The 27,548-nt window shown below is 45.4% G+C and overlaps 2 protein-coding genes across 2 annotated transcripts; one reads left to right on the top strand and one right to left on the bottom strand.

Annotated features, from left to right (window-relative positions):
* The first annotated feature begins 570 nt into the window (after positions 1-570).
* LOC106574764 (serine/threonine-protein kinase SIK2) lies at positions 571-15,711 on the top strand. Its single transcript, XM_082962430.1, has 11 exons — positions 571-1,023; positions 2,436-2,552; positions 3,457-3,520; positions 5,065-5,226; positions 6,036-6,160; positions 6,437-6,560; positions 7,670-7,905; positions 8,238-8,538; positions 12,870-13,217; positions 13,554-13,761; positions 14,031-15,711. Exons 1-11 carry the CDS (start codon positions 877-879, stop codon positions 15,709-15,711), a joined length of 3,513 nt encoding a protein of 1,170 aa, XP_082818556.1. The 5' UTR covers positions 571-876.
* Positions 15,712-20,681: 4,970 nt separating this feature from the next.
* Positions 20,682-26,051, bottom strand: cryaa (crystallin, alpha A). The gene is made up of 3 exons (XM_014150795.2): positions 25,636-26,051; positions 23,208-23,330; positions 20,682-21,740 (listed from the first exon to the last, which is right to left on the bottom strand). Exons 1-3 carry the CDS (start codon positions 25,831-25,833, stop codon positions 21,528-21,530), a joined length of 534 nt encoding a protein of 177 aa, XP_014006270.1. The 5' UTR covers positions 25,834-26,051; the 3' UTR covers positions 20,682-21,527.
* Positions 26,052-27,548: the final 1,497 nt, after the last annotated feature.

Below are 27,548 nucleotides of genomic sequence, written 5' to 3'. Positions count from 1 at the left end.
ATTGGTCATCATGACCCACTTAACTTTATGCCTGTCCGTTAAACTGCTTATAGGGAGGAGACTAGTGATCCTCCAGTCTACTAGAAGTGTTGGTCTAATTCAAAAGAGAGATTTTACTGCTCAGTGTTATTGTTTAGCGTTACTGTACGCTGAGCGGCTGCTACAGCCTATTCATTGTGCAAACCTCGTGAAGATCACTTTGGCGTCACCTTGTCCAGCTCCAAGCTACCTTTCCGCTCCACGAGAAGCGCGCGGGACAGTTGCTCGGCAACTCTGACGCAAGCTTGACGTTAATTAAGTGTGTTTTAGTTTATTATGGCAGGAGAAGATTTCCAGCCGAGTTTGAGTTACAGAGGTTGTGTGGATTATTGCATACCAGATTTATCCCCTGTTAACAAAATATGAGGAACAAATCGTCTGTGCGCAGTTCTTAGGAAAGTAGCCTGGGTGCTGTTCTAGAACGGCGGAGGATTCCAACAACATAGGTGGATGTATTGAACTGTAGATTTTCTCTGAAGGTAAATTACATGATTTTGTGTTGCAAATGAATAATAGGCTATGGTCTGTTTTTATTTCAATGACACTTGTTGGCTAAATGATATCTGTTTGTTCAACTCTTACACTGTTACGTAGGCTATAGTCTTTCCTCTCAGAAATAGTTAAATGGAATTACACTTCTGATAGGTGTTGAGATGTATAGCCTAGGCCTAGTAGATTTAATATCACAATTGTATATTTTTTCTTTCCTATTATATGCAGCCTATATATTGACAAAATATGGTCTCTCAATTGTGTTTACGGGAGTGGCCTAATAACGGTACTCTAATCCTGGGAAATGGACAATAGGTTTATCCAGTCACTGGGTTCCTCTGCACCATGGTGGTTTTATCAGATGGCTCTCCCCTGAGCCAGCCATGCCCCGGGGGGCCGGTTCAGGTCGGTTTCTACGAGATCATCAGGACGCTGGGGAAGGGAAACTTCGCTGTAGTTAAACTGGCTTGTCACAAAGTCACAAAAACCCAGGTGCGTAATTACGCATGCATAATGCATATGAAACATTTCTTCCCTACACCATAAAATCTCCAATATTCAACTCCACCTCTATATTCATTTTTGGTCCTTATACAGTTTGTTAACATAGAGGGATTTCATACTGTTAGGACTTACAGCCAGCTGCTGCTGAGCAAACAAGTAACAGAATGGGAAACATGGTTTCAGAGCATTTCATATTATTCTGTACATAAATCCGAGACAGTGTGATATGTTACTTTTCGTATTAATTTGTGGATGTCCATCATCCATGTCGTATGATATGTTAGGAATTACAATTTGTATGATATGTTACGAATTTGCTAAATGTATGAAATATTATGAATCCCAATTTGTTGTAGCTAACATTAGCTAGGTGGCTAACGTTAGCTAGGCTAGGGGTCGGGGTTAAGGCTAGGAGTCAGGTTAAAGTGTTAAATGGACACTTCTGGATATCTACTTACCTAGAGTCAGATGAACTCGTGGATACCATTTTTATGTCTCTGCGTGCAGTTTGAAGGAAGCTGCTAACTAGTGCTAGCGTTCGCACAATGACTGAAAGTCTATGGTTTCTTCTAGCAGCAAATACCCATAGACTTCCAGTCATTGTGTTAATGCTAGTTAGCGTTGGCTCTCAAAACAACCTCTTACTTACTTCATACTGGACACAGAGACATACAAATGGAATTGACAAGTTCATCTGACTCTGGGGAAGTGGATAAAGGGCCTCTTTGACAAAATCCCAAAGTATCATATCATACTAATGTTAGGGTTGAACTGGCTATTTGTATGCATAACTTATATAATATACTGGGGAAGCTATGCTAAGTACATAAACTACGGGTAAATCAACTGTTGAAGACAAGAAGAACTACAACCAACAACAGGAAGTGGGACCAGCCTGCACGCCGACGATAGGAGGAGCAAGTTTAAACCACGCTTCTCCTCCCTCTGACAGGCCAGCATTGAGCGGGAACTATCTCTGTCAGAGTATAAAAGAGAGAACAATGGAATGTGACGCTCTCTTCTTCTGTCTGCCCTGCTAGGTGTCACAGAGAGACTGTATATACGAACCACCCATTTACCACACACGTGTTTGCATTAATTAAAGTACAGCTAAATCAGAAGTTACTATGTGCTGACTATTTTGTTCTGATACCAGAAACGAACTGTCGCAACTTTAACACTAATTTGAGTGTCCACGGATTTACGTTTACTATGTTACGTCTAGTATATGTGACCAGGCTGGAATGGGACCTTGGCAGCGTCCGAAGTGGCACACTATTCCCTGTATATTCACAGTGCACTACTTTTGAACAGGGTCCAGGGCTTTGGTCAAAAGTAGTGCACTATATAGGGGTTAGGGTGCCATTTTGAAATTAACTATCTGCTTTCTGTACACACAGGTGGCCATTAAAATCATTGATAAGAAGAGACTGGAGCCCTCTGACCTGAAGAAGATCTACAGAGAGGTCGAGGTGATGAAGCTTCTCAACCATCCGCACATTATCAAGCTCTATCAGGTAGCTTCTCAACCATCCGCACATTATCAAGCTCTATCAGGTAGCTTCTCAACCATCCGCACATTATCAAGCTCTATCAGGTAGCTTCTCAACCATCTGCACATTATCAAGCTCTATCAGGTAGCTTCTCAACCATCTTCACATTATCAAGCTCTATCAGGTAGCTTCTCAACCATCTTCACATTATCAGGCTCTATCAGGAAGCTCCTCAACCATCCTCACATTATCAGGCTCTATCAGGTAGCTTCTCAACCATCTGCACATTATCGAACTCTATCAGGTAGCTTCTCAACCATCTTCACATTATCAAGCTCTATCAGGTAGCTTCTCAACCATCTTCACATTATCAGGCTCTATCAGGAAGCTTCTCAACCATCTGCACATTATCAGGCTCTATCAGGAAGCTCCTCAACCATCCTCACATTATCAAGCTCTATCAGGTAGCTTCTCAACCATCCTCACATTATCAAGCTCTATCAGGTAGAGGATAGAGTTGTGAAACTACGCTCTCTCTCTCTCTGACCCCTCTCTCTCATTCTCTACATGGAGGATTTTGAAAGGTCAGGTTGTTTATCTTGTAATAGGGGTTAAGTGTATGTTTCCCAGCCCTCAGCCCAGCCACCCCCAGCTCTATGAGTCACATGGGGATTTTCAGAATGGAAAATGACGACCCCGTCAACCCTCCCCTACTTCCAATATGGTCTCAAAGCAAATATTTCTTAAAACAGAGAATCTTTTACTTGTTTTTGTAATGGTTTTTAAGGATTCCAATATGGTTCCTGCTGTCATATTCTCACATTACACTTTGGGCACACTCTTCCACAGGCTTACACGTAATAATGACATGGGAAATGTATATTTAAGTTGTATTTATCAGTGAGTGTGCCTCTCTTGTGTCTTGCAGGTCATGGAAACTAAGGACATGTTGTACATGGTGATGGAGTATGCCAGGAACGGAGAGATGTTTGGTAAGTGGGAGGGTATCGCTCTAGAGGTGTCCATGATGCTTGGTGCAATCTCTTAGAACAGTGTGTTTGTGTGTGTGCACATGTGTACTTGATCACAAATTATTTACAATGATTCAATCAAACAATCTGAACCAACCAATCAATTACATTCCTCATTATTCACCCTCTATCCCCTCCTCTCCCATCCTCCCACCCTCTATCCCCTCCTCTCCCTACATCCCACCCTCTATCCCCTCCTCTCCCATCCTCCCATCCTCCCACCCTCTATCCCCTCCTCTCCCTACATCCCACCCTCTATCCCCTCCTCTCCCATCCTCCCACCCTCTATCCCCTCCTCTCCCTACATCCCACCCTCTATCCCCTCCTCTCCCATCCTCCCACCCTCTATCCCCTCCTCTCCCATCCTCCCACCCTCTATCCCCTCCTCTCCCTACATCCCACCCTCTATCCCCTCCTCTCCCATCCTCCCACCCTCTATCCCCTCCTCTCCCTACATCCCACCCTCTATCCCCTCCTCTCCCATCCTCCCACCCTCTATCCCCTCCTCTCCCTATATCCCACCCTCTATCCCCTCCTCTCCCATCCTCCCACCCTCTATCCCCTCCTCTCCCTATATCCCACCCTCTATCCACTCCTCTCCCTACATCGCACCCTCTATCCCCTCCTCTCCCATCCTTCCACCCTCTATCCCCTCCTCTCCCTACATCCCACCCTCTATCCCCTCCTCTCCCTATATCCCACCCTCTATCCCCTCCTCTCCCTACATCCCACCCTCTATCCCCTCCTCTCCCTATATCCCACCCTCTATCCCCTCCTCTCCCTACATCCCACCCTCTATCCCCTCTCCCTACATCCCCCCTCTATCCCCTCTCCCTACATCCCACCCTCTATCCCCTCCTCTCACTACATCCCACCCTCTATCCCCTCCTCTCCCTATATCCCACCCTCTATCCCCTCCTCTCCCTATATCCCACCCTCTATCCCCTCCTCTCCCATCCCCCCTCTATCCCCTCTCCCTACATCCCACCCTCTATCCCCTCCTCTCCCATCCTTCCACCCTCTATCCCCTCCTCTCCCTATATCCCACCCTCTATCCCCTACTCTCCCATCCTTCCACCCTCTATCCCCTACTCTCCCATCCTTCCACCCTCTATCCCCTACTCTCCCATCCTTCCACCCTCTATCCCCTCCTCTCCCATCCTTCCACCCTCTATCCCCTACTCTCCCATCCTTCCACCCTCTATCCCTTCCTCTCCCATCCTTCCACCCTCTATCCCCTCCTCTCCCATCCTTCCACCCTCTATCCCTTCCTCTCCCATCCTTCCACCCTCTATCCCCTACTCTCCCATCCTTCCACCCTCTATCCCCTCCTCTCCCATCCTTCCACCCTCTATCCCTTCCTCTCCCATCCTTCCAACCTCTAACCCCTCCTCTCCCTACATCCCACCCTCTATCCCCTCTCCCTACATCCCACCCTCTATCCCCTCCTCTCCCATCCACCCACCCTCTATCCCCTCTCCCTACATCCCACCCTCTTTCTGTAGACTACCTGTTGTCGTTGGGGCGGCTGAGTGAGAGTGAGGCTCGCAGGAAGTTCTGTCAGATCCTGTCAGCGGTGGACTACTGCCACAGCAACCACATCGTCCACAGAGACCTGAAGGCTGAGAACCTTCTGCTGGACTCCAACATGGACATCAAAGTAGCAGGTACAGGCAGAAAGGAGAGTTTCGGAAATCAATCAACCTTGAATCACAGAAAGATGGATGTTTAAAAAACAGGCCAAATAGAATTGCTTTAGATAGTAATTAAGCTACAGTGCATTCGGAAAGTATTCAGACCCAAATACTTTTTCCACATTTTGTTACTTTATAGCCTTATTCTAAAATTAATAAAATCGTTTTTTTCCCTCATCAATCCAAAATGTAAATAAGGTATATCTGTTTTTATTTGTAATAAATTTGCAAAAATTTCTAAAAACATGTTTTCACTTTGTCATTATGGGGTATTGTGTGTAGATTGATGAGGGGAAAAAAATATTTGATCAATTTTTGAATAAGGCTGTAACGTAACAAAATGTAGATAAAGTCAAGGGGTCTGAATACTTTCCGAATGCACTGTATATTATATAATATTTTTTTAGATTCTATTAAAGGTGGTGGTTTAAAAAATGTAAACAATTATTCACCTACAGTATGGTTGCTATGGTGTCCCTTGTCATGTGCATATGTGTCCTATGATATGATTGAGAATGTTCCAGAGGATTCACAAGGGCTTTAGGCAGGGCTTTTCAATTCCGGTCCTAGTGGGCCTAAACATCTCTGTTTTTTGTTTCTACCTGGTAGTTAATTGCACTCACCTGGTGTCCCGGGTCTGAATCAGTCCCTGATTAGAAGGAGAGGATGAAAAACAGAAGTATTTTGGCTTTCCAGGACCGGAATTGAACAGCCCTGGCTTTAGGGGATATATTAATGGACTGATCTGATATTAATGGACTTTTTCCTCTCCCTCCCTGTAGACTTTGGTTTTGGGAACTTCTTCAGTGAAGGACAATTTCTGTCCACCTGGTGTGGGTCCCCTCCCTACGCCGCTCCAGAGGTGTTTGAGGGGATTGAGTACGAGGGGCCTCCTCTAGACATCTGGGTAAGGGACCAGGAAGGGATGGTTTCCCTCCTATTCTCTTGCTTTGGGTTGATTATTTCTCTATAATGTCATGGGAATGAAAGTGCAGATGAAGGTTGTATGTTTTCAGATCTCAGAATCCCTCTTGTACTGTAATAACCTTATAGGTAGTTATTGTGGTGTAGAGAGGATTCATCAGGAATTCTATATCTTTATCTGGTAGTGACAATAGTACTAATAGCAGTAGGAAGTGGCAGGACTGTGGTCCTCATCTCGCTCACCCCCTTTGGTGTTCAGAGTCTGGGCGTGGTGCTGTACGTGTTGGTGTGTGGCGTCCTGCCCTTTGACGGCCCCTCACTCCCCGCGCTCAGACAGAGGGTCCGGGAGGGCCGCTTCAGAATCCCCTTCTACATGTCCCAAGGTACGGTCCTGCAGGAGTGGTCACATGACAGATACTCACAGCACAAGGCTGAAACCACACCCTATTACCTATTTTGTGTGCTACTCTAAGTATCGATAAATATATATATATTTACAGTACCAGTCAAAGGTTTGGACACATCCACTTATTCAAGGGTTTTTCTTTATTCTTTGACTATGTTCTACACTGTAGAATAATAGTGAAGATATCACAACTATGAAATAACACATATGGAATCATGTAGTAACCAAAAAAGTGTTAACCAAATCAAAATATATTTTAGATTCTTAAAAGTAGCCACCCTTTGCCTTGATGACAGCTTTGCACACTCCTGGCATTCTCTCAACCAGCTGGACTTTTAACAGGTGTGCCTAGTTAAAAGTTCATTTGTGAAATGTCTTTCCTTAATGCATTTGAGCCAATCAGTTGTGTTGTGACAAGGTAGGGGTGGTATACAGAAGATAGCCCTATTTGGTAAAATATCAAGTCCATGTGTTATTTCATAGTTTTGATGTCTTCACTATTATTCTACAATGTAGAAAATAGTAAAAATAATGAAAAACCCTTGAATGAATAGGTGTGTCCAACCTTTTGTACTGTATATATTTTGGTTGTTGTTGCTAGGTAGCGTTAGCTAGTGCTAGTTGACTGTACCTGTGCCATAACTCTGGTATTCTTCATCCTATAGCTTGTTCTCCATCTTCTTTTTAAATAGTGAGCCAACATGTTTTCCGCACTTTTATTTCCATGACTGATCAAAACTCGCTAGTCTCTCTGCAGCAGACATATAGTGAGCAGTATGTTTGGAACATCAATTGTCAATACATATCGTATGGTGATAATATTGCATTGTGAGGTCCCTGGCAATTCCCAGCCCTTGATAATAGGGTGCCATTTCGGACCCATTCACAGACAACGTTAGATATGATTGTAGATCTTATAAATCCATGTTGTATTACATCAACCAAACACTGCTGTAGTCACCACCAACAAAACTATCGTCTTTTCTTTAGATCATAGAACACTAAAACCAATCAAACTACAGCGGTGACCTCAGCCGGTTCTGAAACCCTCTTCATTTTGTCCCTTATCTCCCTCCATACCATCAGACTGTGAGAACCTGGTGAGGAGGATGTTGGTAATTGAACCAGCCAAACGGATCACGGTGGCCCGGATCAAGAAGCACCGCTGGATGAAGTCGGATCCCCCGGCCACGGCAGCCCCTCCAGAGATGCCCCAGCCGAACCCTGCCCCTGATGCAGAGCCCTGTCTGGGCGAGAATTACAGCAAGCCGGTCCTTGGCCTCATGCAGACCCTGGGCATCGACCGGCAGAGGACCATTGAGGTGAGTCGGAGAAATACTAAGAAACCAGTATGAGTCCTATGTGTTACTCCATATCTGTGTAGCTACATTTCCTACTGTTTGTAATTTCAATAGCTCTCTCTCTCTCCCCCCCCCCCCCCCCCCCTCTCTCTCTCTCTCTCTCTCTCTCTCTCTCTCTCTCTCTACCTCTCTCTCTCTGTCTCTCTCTGTCTCTTTCTCTCTCTCTCTCTCTCCCTCGCTCTCTCCCTCCCCCCTCTCTCTCTCTCCCTCGCTCTCTCCCTCCCCCCCTCTCTCTCTCCCTCGCTCTCTCCCTCCCCCCCTCTCTCTACCTCTCTCTCTCTACCTCTCTCCAGTCTCTTCAGAGCAGCAGCTACAACCACTTCTCTGCTATCTATCGTCTCATGCTGGAGAAGGTGAAAGAGCTCCGCTCACTCAGACAACCCTCGAGCACCGAAAAGGTGACCCCCAACCCTGACCACGGCACTCTGCTACCGACCTGCATTAGTGAGGAGGATCACCATGGAAACCAGGGGGAGGAGCCACAGGAAGAGGAGCTGCAAGAGGAGGGAGGGGCAGCACCCCTCTCCTTACACCCCTCCTGCAGACACACTCTGGCTGAGGTCTCTGCCCGCCTCCAGCAGTGCAGCCCACCTTGTGAGTACTGAGACACACACATACACAAATCTGAACTATGTTAATTTAGATACAAACATTTGCATGAAGTACACACAAACACAAACTCTCACACACACACACCGCTACATTTACATTTACGTCATTTAGCAGACGCTCTTATCCAGAGCGACTTACAGTAGTGAATGCATACATTTCATTTCATGCATTTATTTTTTTTTATAAAAAAAAAAAATGTGTACTGACCTCCCGTGGGAATCGAACCCACAACCCTGGCGTTGCACACACCATGCTGGCATTGCAAACACCATGCTCTACCAACTGAGCCACAGGGAAGACACTATACACACACCACTATATACACACCAAGATACACACCACTATACACACACCACTATATACACACCACTATACACACTCCACTGTACACACCACTATACACACCACTGTACACAACACTATACACACACCACTATACACACCACTGTACACAACACTATACACACCACTGTACACACCACTATACACACTCCACTGTACACACCACTATACACACCACTATACACACACCACTATACACACTAGAGGTCGACCGATTAATCGGAATGGCCGATTAATTAGGGCCGATTTCAAGTTTTCATAACAATCGGTAATCGGTATTTTTGGCCACCGATTTGCCGATTTTAAATAAAAAAAACCGTTTTTATTTTATTTTTTTAAACCTTTATTTAACTAGGCAAGTCAGTTAAAGGACACATTCTTATTTTCAATGACGGCCTAGGAACGGTGGGTTAACTGCCTTGTTCAGGGGCAGAACGACAGATTTTTACCTTGTCAGCTTAGGGATGCAACCTTACGTTAACTAGCCCAACGCTCTAACCACCTGCTTTACGTTGCCACGGTAAGTTGCTAGCTAGCATTAAACTTATCTTATAAAAAAACTATCAATCAATCATAATCACTAGTTAACTACACATGGTTGATGATATTACTAGTTTATCTAGCCTGTCCTGCGTTGCATATAATCGATGTGCTGCGCATTCGCGAAAAAGGACCGTCTTTGCTCCGACGTGTTCCTAACCATAAACATCAATGTCTTTCTTAAAATCAATACACAAGTATATATATTTTAAACCTGCATATTTAGTTAATATTACCTGCTAACATGAATTTATTTTAACTAGGGAAAATGTGTCACTTCTCTTGCAAACAGAGTTAGGGTATATGCAGCAGTTTGGGCCGCCTGGCTTGTTGCGAACTGTGAAGACTATTTCTTCCTAACAAAGACAGCCGACTTCGCCAAACGGGGGATGATTTAACAAAAGCACATTTGCGGAAAAAAAAGCACAATCGTTGCACGACTGTACCTAACCATAAACATCAATGCCTTTCTTAAAATCAATACACAGAAGTATATATTTTTAAACCTGCATATTTAGCTAAAAGAAATCCAGGTTAGCAGGCAATATTAACCAGGTGAAATTGTGTCACTTCTCTTGCGTTCGTTGCACGCAGAATCAGGGTATACAGAATCTGGCTCGTTGCGAACTAATTTGCCCGAATTTTACGGAACTATGAAATAACATTGTAGGTTGTGCAATGTAACAGGAATATTTAGACTTATGGATGCCACCCGTTAGATAAAATACGGAACGGTTCCGTATGTCACTGAAAGAATAATGTTTTCGAGATGATAGTTTCCGGATTTGACCATATTAATGACCTAAGGTTTATTATATTATAGTTAAGTCTATGATTTGATATTTGATAGAGCAGTCTGACTGAGCGGTGGTAGGCAGCAGCAGGCTCGTAATAGTCAAAGGTATATGGTTTAGAGAGAAATAGTTGACGCGTCATAATTCCTGTAATAACTTGCGGCTGAACTTGAAAGGGGTTCCTTCGTTGTTTTACCGTTCATGTCTTCCATAGAGAATGTCTTGATCTACTTCAAATAAGGTCTGTGTTTTGTGCTTAACCCGCCTCGGCGTTTTGATACCCGTGTAAATCTCACTAGGTAACGTTTGGCAACATATTTTCATAAATCCACTCTACAAAAAAAATTATCTTCGCTTATATTGATCAGAGTTATATCCTATGGATATCTACACAGTTATGAAATTGGCAAGGTGGTGTAAGCCTAAACCAAACACAGACCTTATTTTAAGTTAATCTAAAAATATCCTATGGAATAAATTAAGGAACCGCTTTTCAGATTTTGCTAGAAGGTGTCATGGGAATTATGACTCGCACTTTGGTAGTCAATTCTTACCATGCCCATTATTAAAATAGGATTTCCTGCATATAGAAATTACAGTTTTTGTTTAGAGCATTCATCACAGGTAACTTAAACTCTATTTTTATTATTCAAACAGTTGAGACTATTTGTCTCCTAAGCAGACTCTTCAGTATCGTTGTCACTTCAGAGCTGTGTGTGTGTGTGTGTGTGTGTGTGTGTGTGTGTGTGTGTGTGTGTGTGTGTGTGTGTGTGTGTGTGTGTGTGTGTGTGTGTGTGTTGTGTGTGTGTGTGTGTGTGTATATATATACATATTAAAAAAAATAATAATAATAATTACACACTCCACTGTACACACCACTATACACACACCACTATACACTCCACTGTACACACCACTATACACAACACTATACAAACACCACTATACACACCACTATACACACACCACTATACACACCACTACATACACACCACTATACTCACCGTTATACACACTCCACTATACACACCACTATACACACACCACTATACACAACACTATACACACACCACTATACACACACCACTGTACACACCACTATACCCACCACTATACACACACCACTATACCCACCACTATACCCACCACTATACACACCACTATACACACCACTACACACACCACTATACATACCACTATATGCACCACTATACACACCACTATGAACACACCACTATACACACTCCACTATATACACCACTATGCACACCACTATATACACCACTATACACACCACTATACAGACACCACTGTACGCACACCACAAAACATAGCCCACTATACATAGCCCACTATGCACGCACCACTATAGACACACCACTATACATACACCACTATACACACCACTATATACACCACTATACACACCACTATAGACACACCACTATACCCGCCACTATACACACCACTATACACACACCACTACACACACCACTATACATACCACAATAAACACCACTATATACACCACTATACACACCACTATACACACACCACTATACACACACCACTATACATACCACAATAAACACCACTATATACACCACTATACACACCACTATACACACACACTATACACACACCACTGTACGCACACCACTATACATAGCCCACTATACACACACCACTATACATAGCCCACTATACACACACCACTTTACACACCACTATACACACACTATACACATACCACTATACACACCACTGTACACACCACTATACACACACCACTATACATAGCCCACTATACACGCACCACTATAGACACACCACTATACATACACCACTATACACACCACCATAGACACACCACTATGCACACCACTATACACACCACTATATACACACCACTATGCACACACCACTATACATAGCCCACTATACACGCACCACTATACACACCACTATACACACCCCTATACAAACCACTATACACACACCGCTATGTATAACCCATTATGCATACACCACAATACACACACCACTATATACACACCACTATACACACACCACTATACCCACCACTATACACACATGACTATACACCACTATACACATACCACTATACACACACCACTTTACACACCACTATACACACACTATACACATACCACTGTACACACCACTATACACACCGCTATATACACACCGCTATATACACACCACTATGCACATACCACTATACACACACCACTATACACACCACTGTACACACCACTGTACACACCACTATACACACACCACTACACACACCACTATACATACCACTATACACACCGCTATACACACCACTATATGCATCACTATACACACCACTATATACACCACTATGCACACCATTATACACACACCACTATAAACACACCACTATACACACCATTATATACACCACTATACACACCACTATATACACCACTATACACACACCACTATATACACACCACTATACACACACCACTATACACACCATTATATACACCACTATACACACCATTATACACACCACTATACATAGCCCACTTTCACATTGTCACAAAGTTACATGGCTAAAGTTCCCTACTCTCTCCTCATCTACAGGTGTTGTGGTAAACTCATCTGACCAAGCTTCCTCAGATAGTTTCTCCTCTTCCTCCTCATCCTTCTCTGCCAGTCCCAGCCTGTCCAGCCCTATTGAGGACTCTTATATGTTACTTGACACTACTGTGGTTGGCCCTGGGACCTATAGCCCCACAGAGTCCCCCCTGGCCCTGTCCTCTACCGTGCCCAGCACTGTTGACGGCCCCTATCAGTTACTGGTCACTACAGGACATCTGGCCCAGGCACTGTCATCCACCCTGCAGCCCCCTCCCCAGGACAGCCTCCCCATACCTAGCTTCCAGGAGGGCCGCCGAGCCTCCGACATGGACACCGGCACTCTAACACAAGGTATGGACGACCACTTCAAAATTAAAGCACAGATCAAGTATGACGGATGGAAAAAAGAAAACCTTCTTATGTATACTGTAATTGGCTCCTGTCTTACACATTGGAGACATCTCTTGTGTTTTAATCATCTTTGATGTAGATCAGAAATGACAAAGGTCCTAGAATGGATCCTTGAGGAACTCCACAAGATATTAAGATACCCGTCGGTCTGCACACACAAACTGCTCTCTAAAATAAACATCATTCCGTTACCGTTTGTAACAATTTAGTTCTAGATCTATTCTTGTCGGCTTTCATAAAGGTTTATGATGTCATGATCTTTGACCTCTGTTTCAGGTCTGAGGGTGTTCCGCCAGCAGTTGAGGAGGGAGGCCAGTGCCAAGGGCCTGCTGGGACTGAACAAGATGAAGAGCCCCGGGATCCTGCACGGGTGGTCCCCCCCAGCCTCTGGCTCTGCACCCAGCCCCCCTGCCTGGGGGGGGCGAGACCTGTCCCACTGTGTCCCCACCACACCACTGTCAGAGGAGGGCTTCCAGCAGCAGAAGTGAGGCAGACCCTTTTGTTTCTTATCATTGTGACTCAAATTATTATCAAGCCATTTTGATTTGGGTTAAATACATTTGTCAAAAGCTTTTAAGCATTTGCCTGATTTGTCTTGGACGTTGCACCTGCAACCGGTTCTATTGGTTCCACTGGTTCCACTGGTTCCATTGGTTCCATTGTATTGGAGCAAACTAAATGAAGCGCAGCCCAAGTATTTGAAAATATTAGACACCTGTTGTTGTACTGACTTTTCTCTGTGTCTTCCCCCAGAGTGATCCAGATTCCACTGTGCCAATTCCACCCGACCACACCTGTTCCTCCCCACCACCCCATGTCTTCCTCCCCGCCACCACACCTCTTCCTGTCTCCTCCCGTCCCTCCTAACGTTCCCGCACCTCCTCGTCCTCCTATTGGTCTGTTCTCCACACGCACACTGTCACATGACTTCCTCACACCCTCCCTTCAACAGAACCACTCACTACACCCAGAACTACACCCAGAACTACACCCACAGCCACAACTACAACCACAACTACACCCACAACCACAACTACACCCACAACTACACCTACAGCCACACCCACAACTACAACCACAACTACACCCACAGCCACAACTACAACCACAACTACACCCACAACTACACCCATACCTACAACGACACCCACAACTACAACCACAACTACACCCACAGCCACAACTACACCCACAACTACAACCACAACTACACTCACAACTACACTCACAGTCACAACTACACCCACAACTACAACTACAACCACACTCACAGCTACACCCACAGCTACACCAAAAGACACACCCACAACCACAATCTTACCTATCTCTATGCTCGGATCAACCGCTAGACTTATCCCCTTCCTCCTCCTCTTCCTCCTTCTCTTCTTCAGCCATGGTGGCGTCAGCTGGCCACCTCTTGGAGACCCATCTCCATATCAGTTCTCCTCGGGTTGAGAACCACACCCAACCCTTCTCTGACGCTCCTCACCTCCCTGTTCAGCCCCAGTTCCCCCACCCGAAACCCCAGTCTCAGCCTAAACTACTGCACCCCCACCCAGACCCCCAGTCTCAACTACTGCACCCCCACCCAGACCCCCAGTCTCAACTACTGCACCCCCACCCAGACCCCGCCACCGCCCCCCCCCGCCCCCGTCTCAACTACTGCACCCCCACCCAGACCCCCAGTCTCAACTACTGCACCCCCACCCAGACCCCCAGACTCAACTACTGCACCCCCACCCAGACCCCCAGGCTCAACTACTACACCCCCACCCCCACCCGAAACCCCAGTCTCAACTACTGCACCCCCACCCAAAACCCCAGTCTCAACTACTGCACCCCCACCCCCACCCAAAACCCCAGTCTCAACTACTGCACCCCCACCCAAAACCCCAGTCTCAACTACTGCACCCCCACCCAAAACCCCAGTCTCAACTACTGCACCCCCACCCAGACCCCCAGACTCAACTACTACACCCCCACCCAGACCCCCAGACTCAACTACTACACCCCCACCCCCACCCGAAACCCCAGTCTCAACTACTGCACCCCCACCCAAAACCCCAGTATCAGCCTAAGCTACTCCACCCCCACCCAGACCCCCAGTCTCAACTACTACACCCCCACAACCACCCAGACCCCCAGTCTCAGCTACTGCACCCCCACCCCCACAACCACCCAGACCCCCAGTCTCAGCTACAGCAACCCCACTCCCACCCCCACAACTACCCAGACCCCCAGTCTCAGCTACAGCACCTCCACAACCACCCCCACAACTACCCAGACCCCCAGTCTCAGCCTCAGTTACTGTATTCCCACTCTGACCCCCAGCCTCAGCCAAGGCCCTGGGCCAACCACCGCCTCAATACCCACTCCCAGACCTCCAGGCGGCCCCAGCTCCAGCGCCAGCCACGTCTGCCTCCATGCCCAGTAGGGAGAATGGATCCTGGGTACGGACCGTAGGAAACACCCAGGACTAAAGGCCTAGAAGCTGTTGGACAGCAACTGTCTCAAGGCTAACATTAGGACTCAGAGAGAGACTAGAGAAATGGAACTGGGCCTCAGACTGATGTCCCCAATGACTCATTGCCTCGATGCTCTGGCAACAGTGGACGTTAATAAAGAAGGATGACATCAGTGGGACCTACTTAGGATGGACTGTGAGTCTAATGGTGGAATGAGCTTCCCCTAAAGCTAGGACAGCAGAGTCCCTGGCCATCTTCCGAAAACAACTGAAACTCTACCTCTTCAAACAGTATCTTAAATAAGACATTGCACTTCTCTTTTCCTACTAGCACTGGCTTAGCCCTCTGTATTGGGGAAAAATGTACTTCGACTGTGATATGTGGTTGTCTCACCTAGCTATCTTAATATGAATGCACTTTGGATAAAGGTGTCTGCTAAATGACTCTACATTTTTTTTATATAATGTAATGCTGATCATGTGCAAACTGTCATGTCTGTTGTTGTGTGAACTGAAAATACCAATAATTGACCTACTGTGGAGACAGCAGTCCTTTCCAGGAAGCACGACTCCCAGTATTCTCCTATTATCCTATTACATAATAGGTTAAGTGGTAGTTGTCTCCCTGTCGTCTTCCATAAACTGTCTTTGATTCAGTGCAGTTGGCATGAGGAAGACGACTTAAAATAAGTGTTTTCTCATGCAGTTTGAATTCAGACCCGCCTTGTGCCTTTTGAACACACAAGATGACTGTTGTATTGAGTAGACCAGACTCAACAAACCTCTCTGTAATACGTTTATTGTATTTGTCGAACATTGTAAATTGAGTTTTGTAGTTGAATACTTTTTCATACATTGTTGGATCATTTTTTAACAAAGGAATGAAAAAAGCCATTACTGGTCTTTGCTGTTTATTGCTGTTGCTCCTTATGACTCGTCTGTTGTCAGCTGGCCCACCACCCCGCCCAGCCTCCACCTGTCTGGCTCTGCTTTGGTTCCAGTCAGGGGGTTGGTATTGCTATACCTCCCTCACTGCCTGTAGTTTGTTATTATTGTAATGTTATTGCTCTGGCAGAGAGCTCCCCTGAAGAAGCAGAGCCTAACGCCAACACCTAATGACCTAATGCAGGTAGCCTAGTGGTTAGACTGTTGGGCCAGTAACTGAAAAGTTGCTGGATCGAATCCCTGAGCTGACATGGTGAAAATCAATCATTCTGCCCCTGAGCAAGGCAATTGACCCACTGTTCCCCGGCCCCCGAAGATGTGGATGTTGATTAAGGCAGCCCCCCGCACCTCTCTGATTCAGAGGGGTTGGGTTAAATGCGGAAGAGACATGTCAGTTGAATGCATTCAGTTGTATAACTGACTAGGTATCCCCCTTTCCTATTGTCATTTATTTGGTTATTTAATGGTTAAACGAATATGTGGTGTTTCCTGTCTGTTTCCTGTCACTTTCTTTTGGTATTGGTATTAGGTATTTTATTAGGATCCCCATTAGCTGTTGCAAAAGCAGCAGCTACTCTTCCTGGGGTCCACATAAAACATGAAACATGACAATATACAAAACATTAATAGACACAAACAGAACTATATAAAATTGTTTTTTTAAAGGCACACGTAGCCTACATATCAATACATACACACAAACTATCTAGGTCAAATAGGGGAGAGGCGTTGTGCTGTGTGGTGTTGCTTCATCTGTTTTTTGAAACCAGGTTTGCTGTTTATTTGAGCAATATGAGATGGAAGGAAGTTCCATGCAATAATGGCTCTATATAATATTGTACATTTCCTTGAATTTGTTCTGGATGTGGGGACTGTGAAAAGACCCCTGGTGGCATGTCTGGTGGGGTAAGTGTGTGTGTCAGAGCTGTGTGTAAATTGACGATGCAAACAATATGGGAATTTCAACACATTAATGTTTCTTCTAAAAAGAAGAAGTGATGCCGTCAGTCTTAGCCAAGAGAGACTGGCATGCATAGTATTTATATCAGCCCTCTGATTACAATGAAGAGTAAGACATGCCGCTCTGTTCTGGGCCAGCTGCAGTTTAACTAGGTCTTTCCTTGCAGCACTTGACCATATGACTGGACAATAATCAAGATAAGATAAAACTAGAGTCTGCAGAGCTTTTTGGAGTGTGGTATCAAAAAAGCAGAGCATCTCTTTATTACGGACAGACCCCTCCCCATCTTTACAACCATTGAATCTATATGTTTTGACCATGACAGTTTACAATCTAGAGTAACGGCAAGTAATTTAATCTCAACTTGTTCAACAGCCACACCATTCATTACCAGATTCAGCTGAGGTCTAGAATTTAGTGAATGATTTGTACCAAATACAATGCTCTTAGTTTTAGAGATGTTCAGGACCAGTTAATTACTGGCCACCCATTCCAAAACAGACTGCAACTCTTTGTTAAGGGTTTCAGTGACTTCATTAGCTGTGGTTGCTGATGCATATATGGTTGAGTCATCAGCATACATGGACACACGTGCTTTGTTTAATGCCAGTGGCAGGTCATTGGTGAAAATAGAAAAGAGTAGAAGTCCTAGAGAGCTGCCCTGCGGTACACCACACTTTATATGTTTGACATTAGAGAAGCTTCCATAAAAAAAAACCTTTGACTTCTATTAGATAGCTCTGAATCCACAATATGGCAGAGGTTGAAAACAAATTATGGTCAATAATATTAAAGGCTGCACTGCCATCTAACAGTACAGCTCCCACAATCTTCTTATCAATTTACATGTTGAGTGCCCTTTTCTATAAGCATGCTGAAAGACTGTTGTTAATTTGTTTACAGAGAAATAGCATTGTATTTGATCAAACACATTTTTTTCCAACAGTTTGCTAAGAGTTGGCAGCGAGCGGATAGGTCTGCTGTTAGAATCAGTAAAGGCTGCTTTACCATTCTTGGGTAGCGGAATGACTTTGGCTTCCCACCAGGCCTGAGGACAAATATGACAGATAGGAGTGGTTATAGAGTCAGTTACCATCCTCAGTAGCTTCTTTATATCATTGATATTGGCTTCATAATACAGCTTATTCTTCTTTTTGTTGAGTTTAGTCACATCATTTCTCAATTTGCAGTAAGTCAGCCAGTCAGATGTGCAGCCAGACTTATTAGCCACTCCTTTTGCCCAATCTCTTTTAAATTCCTCATCAATCCATGGAGCCTTAACAGTTCTAAAAGTCAGTTTCTTAACAGGTAGATGTTTATCATTGGTCCCGTGTGGCTCAGTTGGTAGAGCATGGTGTTTGCAACGCCAGCGTTGTGGGTTCGATTCCCACGGGGGACCAGTACGGGGGAAAAAATGTATGAAATGTATGCATTCACTACTGTAAGTTGCTCTGGATAAGAGCGTCTGCTAAATGACAAAAATGTAAATGTATCAATAATTGGAAGAAGCAATTTCATCAAGTGCAGCATCTGGATGCTCCTCATTAATCAGACCAACAAATATTTTTAACATCATCCACATAAGAGTCACAGCAAAATCTTGTGTATGATCTCAGTTACATTATTTTAGGTGTGTGTGTGTGTGTGTGTGTGTGTGTGTGTGTGTGTGTGTGTGTGTGTGTGTGTGTGTGTGTGTGTGTGTGTGTGTGTGTGTGTGTGTGTGTGTGTGTGTGTGTGTGTGTGTGTGTGTGTGTGTGTGTGTGTGTGTGTGTGTGTGTGTGTGTGTGTGTGTGTGTGTGTGTGTGTGTGTGTGTGTGTGTGTGTGTGTGTGTGAGAGAGAGAGAGAGAGAGACAATGCACTATTCAGTGGTGGAAAAAGTACCCAATTGTCATACTTAAGTAAAAGTAAAGATACGTTAATAGAAAATGACCAAAGTGAAAGTCACCCAGTAAAATACTACTTCAGTAAATGTCTAAAATTATTTTGTTTTAAATATACTTAAGTATCAAAAGTAAAATATTTCTTATATTTAGCAAACCAGACAGCGTCATTTTCTATATTTGTTTTATTTATTTACGGATAGCAAGGGGCACGCCCCAACACTCAAGTATAATTTACAAACAAGCATGTGCTTAGTGAGTCCACCAAATCAGAGGCAGTAGGGATGACCAGGGATGTTCTTTTGATAAGTGTGTGATTTAGGCCATTTTCCTGTCCTGCTAAGCTTTCAAAATGTAAAAGTACTTTTGGGTGTCAGGGAAATGTGTGGAGCAACAAGTACATCCTTTTGTTTAGGAATGTAGCAAAGTAAAAGTTGTCAAAAATATAAATAGTGAAGTAGAGTACAGATACCCCAAAAAACGACTTAAGTAGTACTTTACACCACTGGCACTACTGACCCTGGCTCTGCTATCTCTTTTTCTCTCACTCCCTTATCTTTATCTTTGTCTCTCTTTCTCGCTGTTTCAGTTTTTCTGTCCCAGTCTCTCTCTGACCCAGTCTCTCTCTCAGATTCTCTCTCTGTCTCATTCTCTCTCTGTCTCAGTCGCTCTGTCTCTCTCTGTCCCAGTCTTTCTCTCTTTGTCTGTCTCTTTCAGTCTGTCTCTCTCTGTCTCAGCCTCTCTCTGTCTCAGTCTCTCTCTGTCTGTCTCTCTCTGTCCCGGTCTCTCTCTGTCTCAGTCTCTCTCTGTCTCAGTCTCTCTCTGTCCCAGTCTCTATCTGTCCCAGTCTCTCTCTGTCTCAGTCTCTCTGTCTTTCTCTCTTTGTCTGTCTCTTTCAGTCTGTCTCTCTCTGTCTCAGTCTCTCTCTCTGTCTTACTCTTTTGCTTTCGTGCCACTTATTTCATACTTATTTAGGTGACTGATTAAGAAGAGGATAAGATTAATCATAGCTCTAAGAGAACAAACACTCTCACCTCTATTACAATGAATATGTGGTCTAGTTTTCCTCAGTAGCTTTGCAGGTTGACCTGCGCAACCGATACGTTCACATCCAATGAATACTTGATGAAACAGAGAAAGTACAGACAAGGGGTTGCTTCTTGGTTAATATTACACTTTTATTGTTTCTACTTCTCAGGTAGTGAGCAGATATCAGCTGAACAGGGCTAACGCTACAGGACAGGAAATACTCAAGGACAAGAGAGAAGGTTTTGGAAAAAGTTGCGACACAGGAATGGAAAAAAGCCAGGTGGTGGTATAAGCCCAACGATGGAACCCCTTTTCAGTACTACAGCAGTCCTATAGGACCAGACAATGGTATGTACTTAACCCTAAATCCCCCCTATCCTCCCTCCCTCCCTCCCTCTCTTTCTTTCTCTTAGAAAGAGTTGCTCAGTAAAGCCCTTCAGTACAGCCAGGAGAAAGACGGCAGCTTCCTCACTTGGTGAAATATTACCCACAGTACCCTTGGGGTGACCGATTTGTTGTTTGTTTACACAGGAAGTAGAAAGCCAGGGTTAAGTCATGTGACCCTCTCTTAAATCCTTTTGTTTTGTTGTTGTCCCCCCCAAGCCCCAACCGTCCCTCTCTTTATCCATCCTCATGGGTCATGAGTCATAATCAGAACCAGAATATTAATACTGCCATAATAGTCTAGCGTAGTCTAAAAAGGAGAAAATATTAGACTAGAAATACACTGATATCTTCTAAGTGTGGAGTCAGGGAGAGAGGGATTGGGGTAGGGTGGTGAGGGGAAGGGAGAGGGGCGAGGGGGTGGGGAGACTTTGGGTGTAAAGGAATGTGTTGTTCAGCCCCCACCCTGCCCCAGCCACACGGCTGCTTTATTTGGAAGAGAAGCCCCCCTCTGCATGCCCCCTCCCGCCCTTCGACCCCCCCCCCGCATCCCCGGTGCCACCCGGCCGGCAGCACGCCCGGCTTCTTAAGAGGAGGGGGCAGCGTTAGTCTTGTCGTCGCGGGTGACGGGGATGCTGCGGTCGCCACGGCCGAGGTCGCCACCGCCACCGGTGACCTTTGGGCCACAAAGGGTCAGGAGGCCGTCGGTAGACAGTGTGCAGGAGATAGCCGATTGGTCCACGCTGGAGGGGAGGCGGTAGCGGCGGTGGAACTCACGTGAGATGTAACCGTGGTCGTCCTGGAGACAAGAGAGAGAGAAATGAGGATGAGAGTAATGATATAGTGTCCACGTTCAACACTTTAGATGGAAAATTATGAACGTTTTTATAGTGCTTTTTAAATCATTATCCCTTCGCACTGTCTGTCAAATGTAGGCCTTTTTAAATCATTATCCCTTCTGTCAAATGTGGGCCTAACATATGAATTCAGCCCTCTAAGAAACAAAACACCTGCGACTGCTGGGAATGACGCAGAAAGGACGTAAGAGAAAGCAAAACGTTCCTTAGTTACAACGGCTCCCCCACTCAGCGTGTCCCTGGAGGCCACTAACATCCAGAATGAAAATAAATGATGAGAGAGAGAAGAAAGAGAGAGATAAGTAGCATATTGTAATCTAATTTAATGACGCTTAAATCTTACAAAGAAAAACACAAAACATTGTGGGTCACGTTCACCTCTATGACTAACATACATCACATTTATTCTGTGTCACCGTGTGGCCAAGGAAATGAAATGATCCCAAACAATGTGTCCCATTGTTTATGTAGGAATCCCTATCATTGGAGATGTTTTTCCTAGCAAAGTGTGTCAGTGTGTATAGTTTGGTCTGAGGACACGTAACTGCTTGGTTGTTTGACTTCATCCTTGCTGAACATGGGCCTTGAAAAGGGTTGAATTGAATTTGTATGAGGGGCAATGCGCGTAAGCCGCCCAATTCCCAGAGTAAACAAAACAAGGCTGTGGGTGTGTGTGCTCATCAACACACACATACACTCACTTAACACACGTGTGAACAACACAACACACACATTCTTTGAATTAATTAGGTTGAGAAATTCTCCTCTGACTCAAAATGTTGAATCTAATAACACATCTTGTTAGCATCTCTTTGAGGACGTGGCTGGTTAAAGCTGGTTGTTGTAGCAGTGGCTCTGTCTAGCTAGTTGGAGTGAGCAACCTGCCTAAGGATGAATGCACTGACCTGGAAAGCACAGTGATGACAGTATCTGGTGCGCTTGTTGCTTCAATTACTGCCACAGGGTGTTTTGATGTGACAGACGCGCAGGCACTCACACTATACATGTACAGTATATACAGTATGACACAGGAGGTTGGTGGCACCATAATAGGGGAGGATGGGCTCGTGGTAATGACAGGAGCGGAATTAGTGGAATGGTATCAAATATATCAAACACATGGTTTCCATGGTTTCCAGGTGTTGATTCCATTCTATTCGTTCCGTTCCAGACATTATTATGATCCGTCCTCCCGTCAGCAGCCCCCACTGATATAGATGTGCACATGTGAGAAACCAGGCTTTGGTGTTCCAAGCCATAGTAGAGGGATTGTGTTTGAACTCAGGAGTGGGTGTACTACCACAAGTCATAGTGACCGTTTTGAGCTAGCTCGGCCTGTCTGTCCAGAGAGATTAGGGTGTGTGCTGCTTGGATGGGATGGAATGTTAACCCCTGGTGGGTGGCCTCACCTGTCTCTCTCCATGCTTTCCTTGGATCTCCACGTAGTCATCAGTCACCTTCACGTTGAGTTCATCAGGAGAGAAGTGCTTCACATCCATGAAGACCGAGAACTTGTCCCTGTCGGACCTCACCTGGAGAGATAGAGGGAAAGGGGTTGAAGGTTAAAGGTCACGGGTGGCGGGAACCTGGTAACCACAGTGATGCTCATCTTCTGAAATGTAGTTTTTTCCCCATATCAGTTCAGTTCTATATGTTGTTATGGAGTCATATCTCAGAGAGATATGAAGATTATCCATTTCTAGTGTGTATGTAGATGCTGCAAAACAAAATGTGTGTCACTAGTCACCAAAACACTAGATGTTGTTTGGACATCGAAATTCTGATATCCTGGCATATAACCCAAGTTGAAATGCAGTTTGAGCTAGTAATGGAATGAGTCAGTATATTATGGGCAGGACAGAGCATGACTCTGTTTGGCCTGGTGTAGACTAGGTGGATAACACTGCAGCAGTCTCTGAGCTCCTCCCTGCCGAGAATCACTCAACATTAAGGCATTCCATTTGCCGCTCATTTTCAACATACTTGCAATAATCTTGCAAACTGCAAAATGCACTTCTTATCGTTGTTTACAGCTCCAGTAGTGTGGATATTTGACCTCTCTGTTCTCTGTACTCTCTTATGACAATCAGCAACATCTACTACAGCTGTATAGGATAGCAGGATGTCGTAGCCATTCAATAACAGATCTGGCTAGTGCTACTGCTGTCATAGCCATTCAATAACAGATCTGGCTAGCGCTACTGCTGTCATAGCCATTTAATAACAGATCTGGCTAGCGCTACTGCTGTCGTAGCCATTCAATAACAGATCTGGCTAGCGCTACTGCTGTCATAGCCATTCAATAACAGATCTGGCTAGCGCTACTGCTGTCATAGCCATTCAATAACAGATCTGGCTAGCGCTACTGCTGTCATAGCCATTCAATAACAGATCTGGCTAGTGCTACTGCTGTCATAGCCATTCAATAACAGATCTGGCTAGCGCTACTGCTGTCATAGCCATTTAATAACAGATCTGGCTAGCGCTACTGCTGTCGTAGCCATTCAATAACAGATCTGGCTAGCGCTACTGCTGTCATAGCCATTCAATAACAGATCTGGCTAGCGCTACTGCTGTCATAGCCATTCAATAACAGATCTGGCTAGTGCTACTGCTGTCATAGCCATTCAATAACAGATCTGGCTAGCGCTACTGCTGTCATAGCCATTCAATAACAGATCTGGCTAGCGCTACTGCTGTCATAGCCATTCAATAACAGATCTGGCTAGCGCTACTGCTGTCATAGCCATTTAATAACAGATCTGGCTAGCGCTACTGCTGTCATAACCATTCAATAACAGATCTGGCTAGCGCTACTGCTGTCATAGCCATTCAATAACAGATCTGGCTAGCGCTACTGCTGTCATAGCCATTCAATAACAGATCTGGCTAGCGCTACTGCTGTCATAGCCATTCAATAACAGATCTGGCTAGCGCTACTGCTGTCATAGCCATTCAATATCAGATCTGGCTAGCGCTACTGCTGTCATAGCCATTCAATATCAGATCTGGCTAGCGCTACTGCTGTCGTAGCCATTCAATAACAGATCTGGCTAGCACTACTGCTTCTCTCTGATTTAGTATAGTGACTTCCCCAGGGTCATGTCCTTGTCTCCCCCACTCAGCTTTCTCTTCTCTATAACTGTTACATCTCCCTGTATTAGTAATGAATTCAGTGTAGGCCTCCTAGATTAAATACATTGAGTTTCTCTGTGAAAGATATGCACACAGACCACCTTTGGGGCAATTACAGTGCGATTCAAATCTGTCCAATTTCAGTCCATTTTGCGAATCCTCTTTTTTAATGAAAACTGTAGAGGATGTAACCAATGCATCATGGCACTAATAACCCGGCTTCAATTGATTTATTGATTTATTTGACCCTTATTTTACCAGGTCTGTTGACTGAGACCACATTCTCATTCACAGCAACGACCTGGAGAATTGTTACAGTGGAGAGGAGGGGGGGATGAATGAGCGGATTGTAAACTGGGGATGATTCGATTCCCCCAAGGACACACAAGCTCTCTCTGTAAGCTAGGACAACATGCAGGCTCTTCTGTCTATGATATATTACAACTTTCCCCATCAAACACTGACAACCAAGTCTGCTTTCTATCCATAAAGATAGACAACAAAAAACATGCAAATGATACATTTGGGTAGTTTGAACTAAACTAAAGTGACTACAGATTTAGAATGATGGTGAATGAATAGGTCTTAGTTGCTCCTATTCTTCCCCAGAGGATGGAGCAGGTCAGCCTGGTAAATCAGACTGAATACTTCCAATGCTGAGCACAGTGATCAATCAGTCAGGTTGAACAGGTTAGTTGTTACCTCAGACATGCCAGAGTTGGTGGAGTCCAAGAAGTTGCGGAACAGCGACTGTCTGTAGTAGGGGCTGATGGTGGAGGCAGCGTAGGGGAACAGGTCATAGTCGAACATGCCCTCCCCGAAAAACTGGTCAAAGAGACGGGCGGGATACATGGAACCCATGGCACGTCTGAACCAGGGGTGCTGGATGGCAATATCCATACTAGCGTAGCTTAGGTTTTAGCTCGACGGGCCCAAACTCAATACAGGCAGTTTCTTGCTGCTCGGCTTTAGCTCGGCTGGCTAGTGCCTGTGTTCTGTTAGGAGTAGAGAGAGAGAGGCGTGAGGGAGGACTAGAGGTGCCGTGGGAGAGAAACAAAAGCAGTAGTAGTAGTAGAGAGGAGTAGGGGTCCCAAGTGGTGCGTGTGCTCTCCTCTGCAGCCGCCCCCTCTTTATATACCTGTGGGGCAGAAAAGAGGGGCTTTAGTGCGGATCTCTGTGGAATGGCATTATCTCATGGTGGGACGGGCTCAGTCAGCAGAATCGGTGGGCGGTGTGCACGCTGGCCCGTTCAGCTACAGCCTGGCCCTCGTAACGTGCGGGACCTGTGCCAGCGCCAACCGGACGACAAGGGTCTGACAAAACAAGCCGAGGCTTGGCCTGTCGAGTTGGTGAGGAAAAGGGGGAGATGGAGAGAGAGAATCAGGAGGTCAGGGGTGAAAATAAATGGGTTGGTGGCACCTTAACTGGGGAGGACTGGCTCATAGTAATGGCTGGAAAGAATAAATAGAATGGTATTGAACAAATCAAAAACATGGTTTATCATGAGCCGTCCTCCCCTCAGCAGCCTCCTGTGGTTGGTGGGGTTTCTGACACTGGATACGGGGGATGGGAATTAAACCTGTCTGGGTGTGGAGCACCGACATGCTCATCCTCTCTCTCTGTCTTTCACACACACGCACACGCACACACACACACACACACACACACACACACACACACACACACACACACACACACACACACACACACACACACACACACACACACACACACACACATACACACACACAGTATTGTTCTGGTACTTTGTTGGGATGAAGAGCAGACTCCAGTCACAATACAGTCTGGGGGTGGCTGTGTGAGGGCGTGGAGCGGTCAACATCACAACAACAGCGGTCAAACATTGTGAGGATGGGTATTTTTCCAATTGACCAGTATGGAATGTAAAGTAGAGGGGAAACAGCAGGGGAAACAGCAGGGAAACAGCAGGGGAAACAGCAGGGAAACAGCAGGGAAACAGCAGGGAAAAAGCAGGGGAAACAGCAGGGGAAACAGCAGGGAAACAACAGGGGAAACAGCAGGGAAACAGCAGGGAAACAGCAGGGGAAACAGCAGGGAAACAACAGGGGAAACAGCAGGGGAAACAGCAGGGAAACAAAAGGTGAAACAGCAGGGGAAACAGCAGGGAAACAACAGGGGAAACAGCAGGGAAACAGACTGGGAAACAGCAGGGAAACAGCAGGGGAAACAGCAGGGGAAACAGCAGGGGAAACAGCAGGGAAACAACAGGGGAAACAGCAGGGAAACAGCAGGGAAACAGCAGGGGAAACAGCAGGGAAACAGCAGGGGAAACAGCACGGAAACAGCAGGGAAACAGCAGGGGAAACAGCAGGGGAAACAGCAGGGAAACAGCAGGGGAAACAGCAGGGAAACAGCAGGGAAACAGCAGGGGAAACAGCAGGGAAACAGACAGGGAAACAGCAGGGAAACAGCAGGGAAACAGCAGGGGAAACAGCAGGGAAACAGCAGGGAAACAGCAGGGGAAACAGCAGGGGAAACAGCAGGGAAACAGCAGGGGAAACAGCAGGGGAAACAGCAGGGACACAGACTGGGAAACAGCAGGGGAAACAGCAGGGAAACAGCAGGGGAAACAG

Source organism: Salmo salar, chromosome 16 (genome assembly GCF_965601325.2).
Source record: "Salmo salar chromosome 16, fSalSal1, whole genome shotgun sequence".
NCBI lineage: Eukaryota > Metazoa > Chordata > Actinopteri > Salmoniformes > Salmonidae > Salmo > Salmo salar.
The sequence above is the reverse complement of the archived record's forward strand: the minus strand, read 5'-3'. Positions and strand labels throughout refer to the sequence as shown.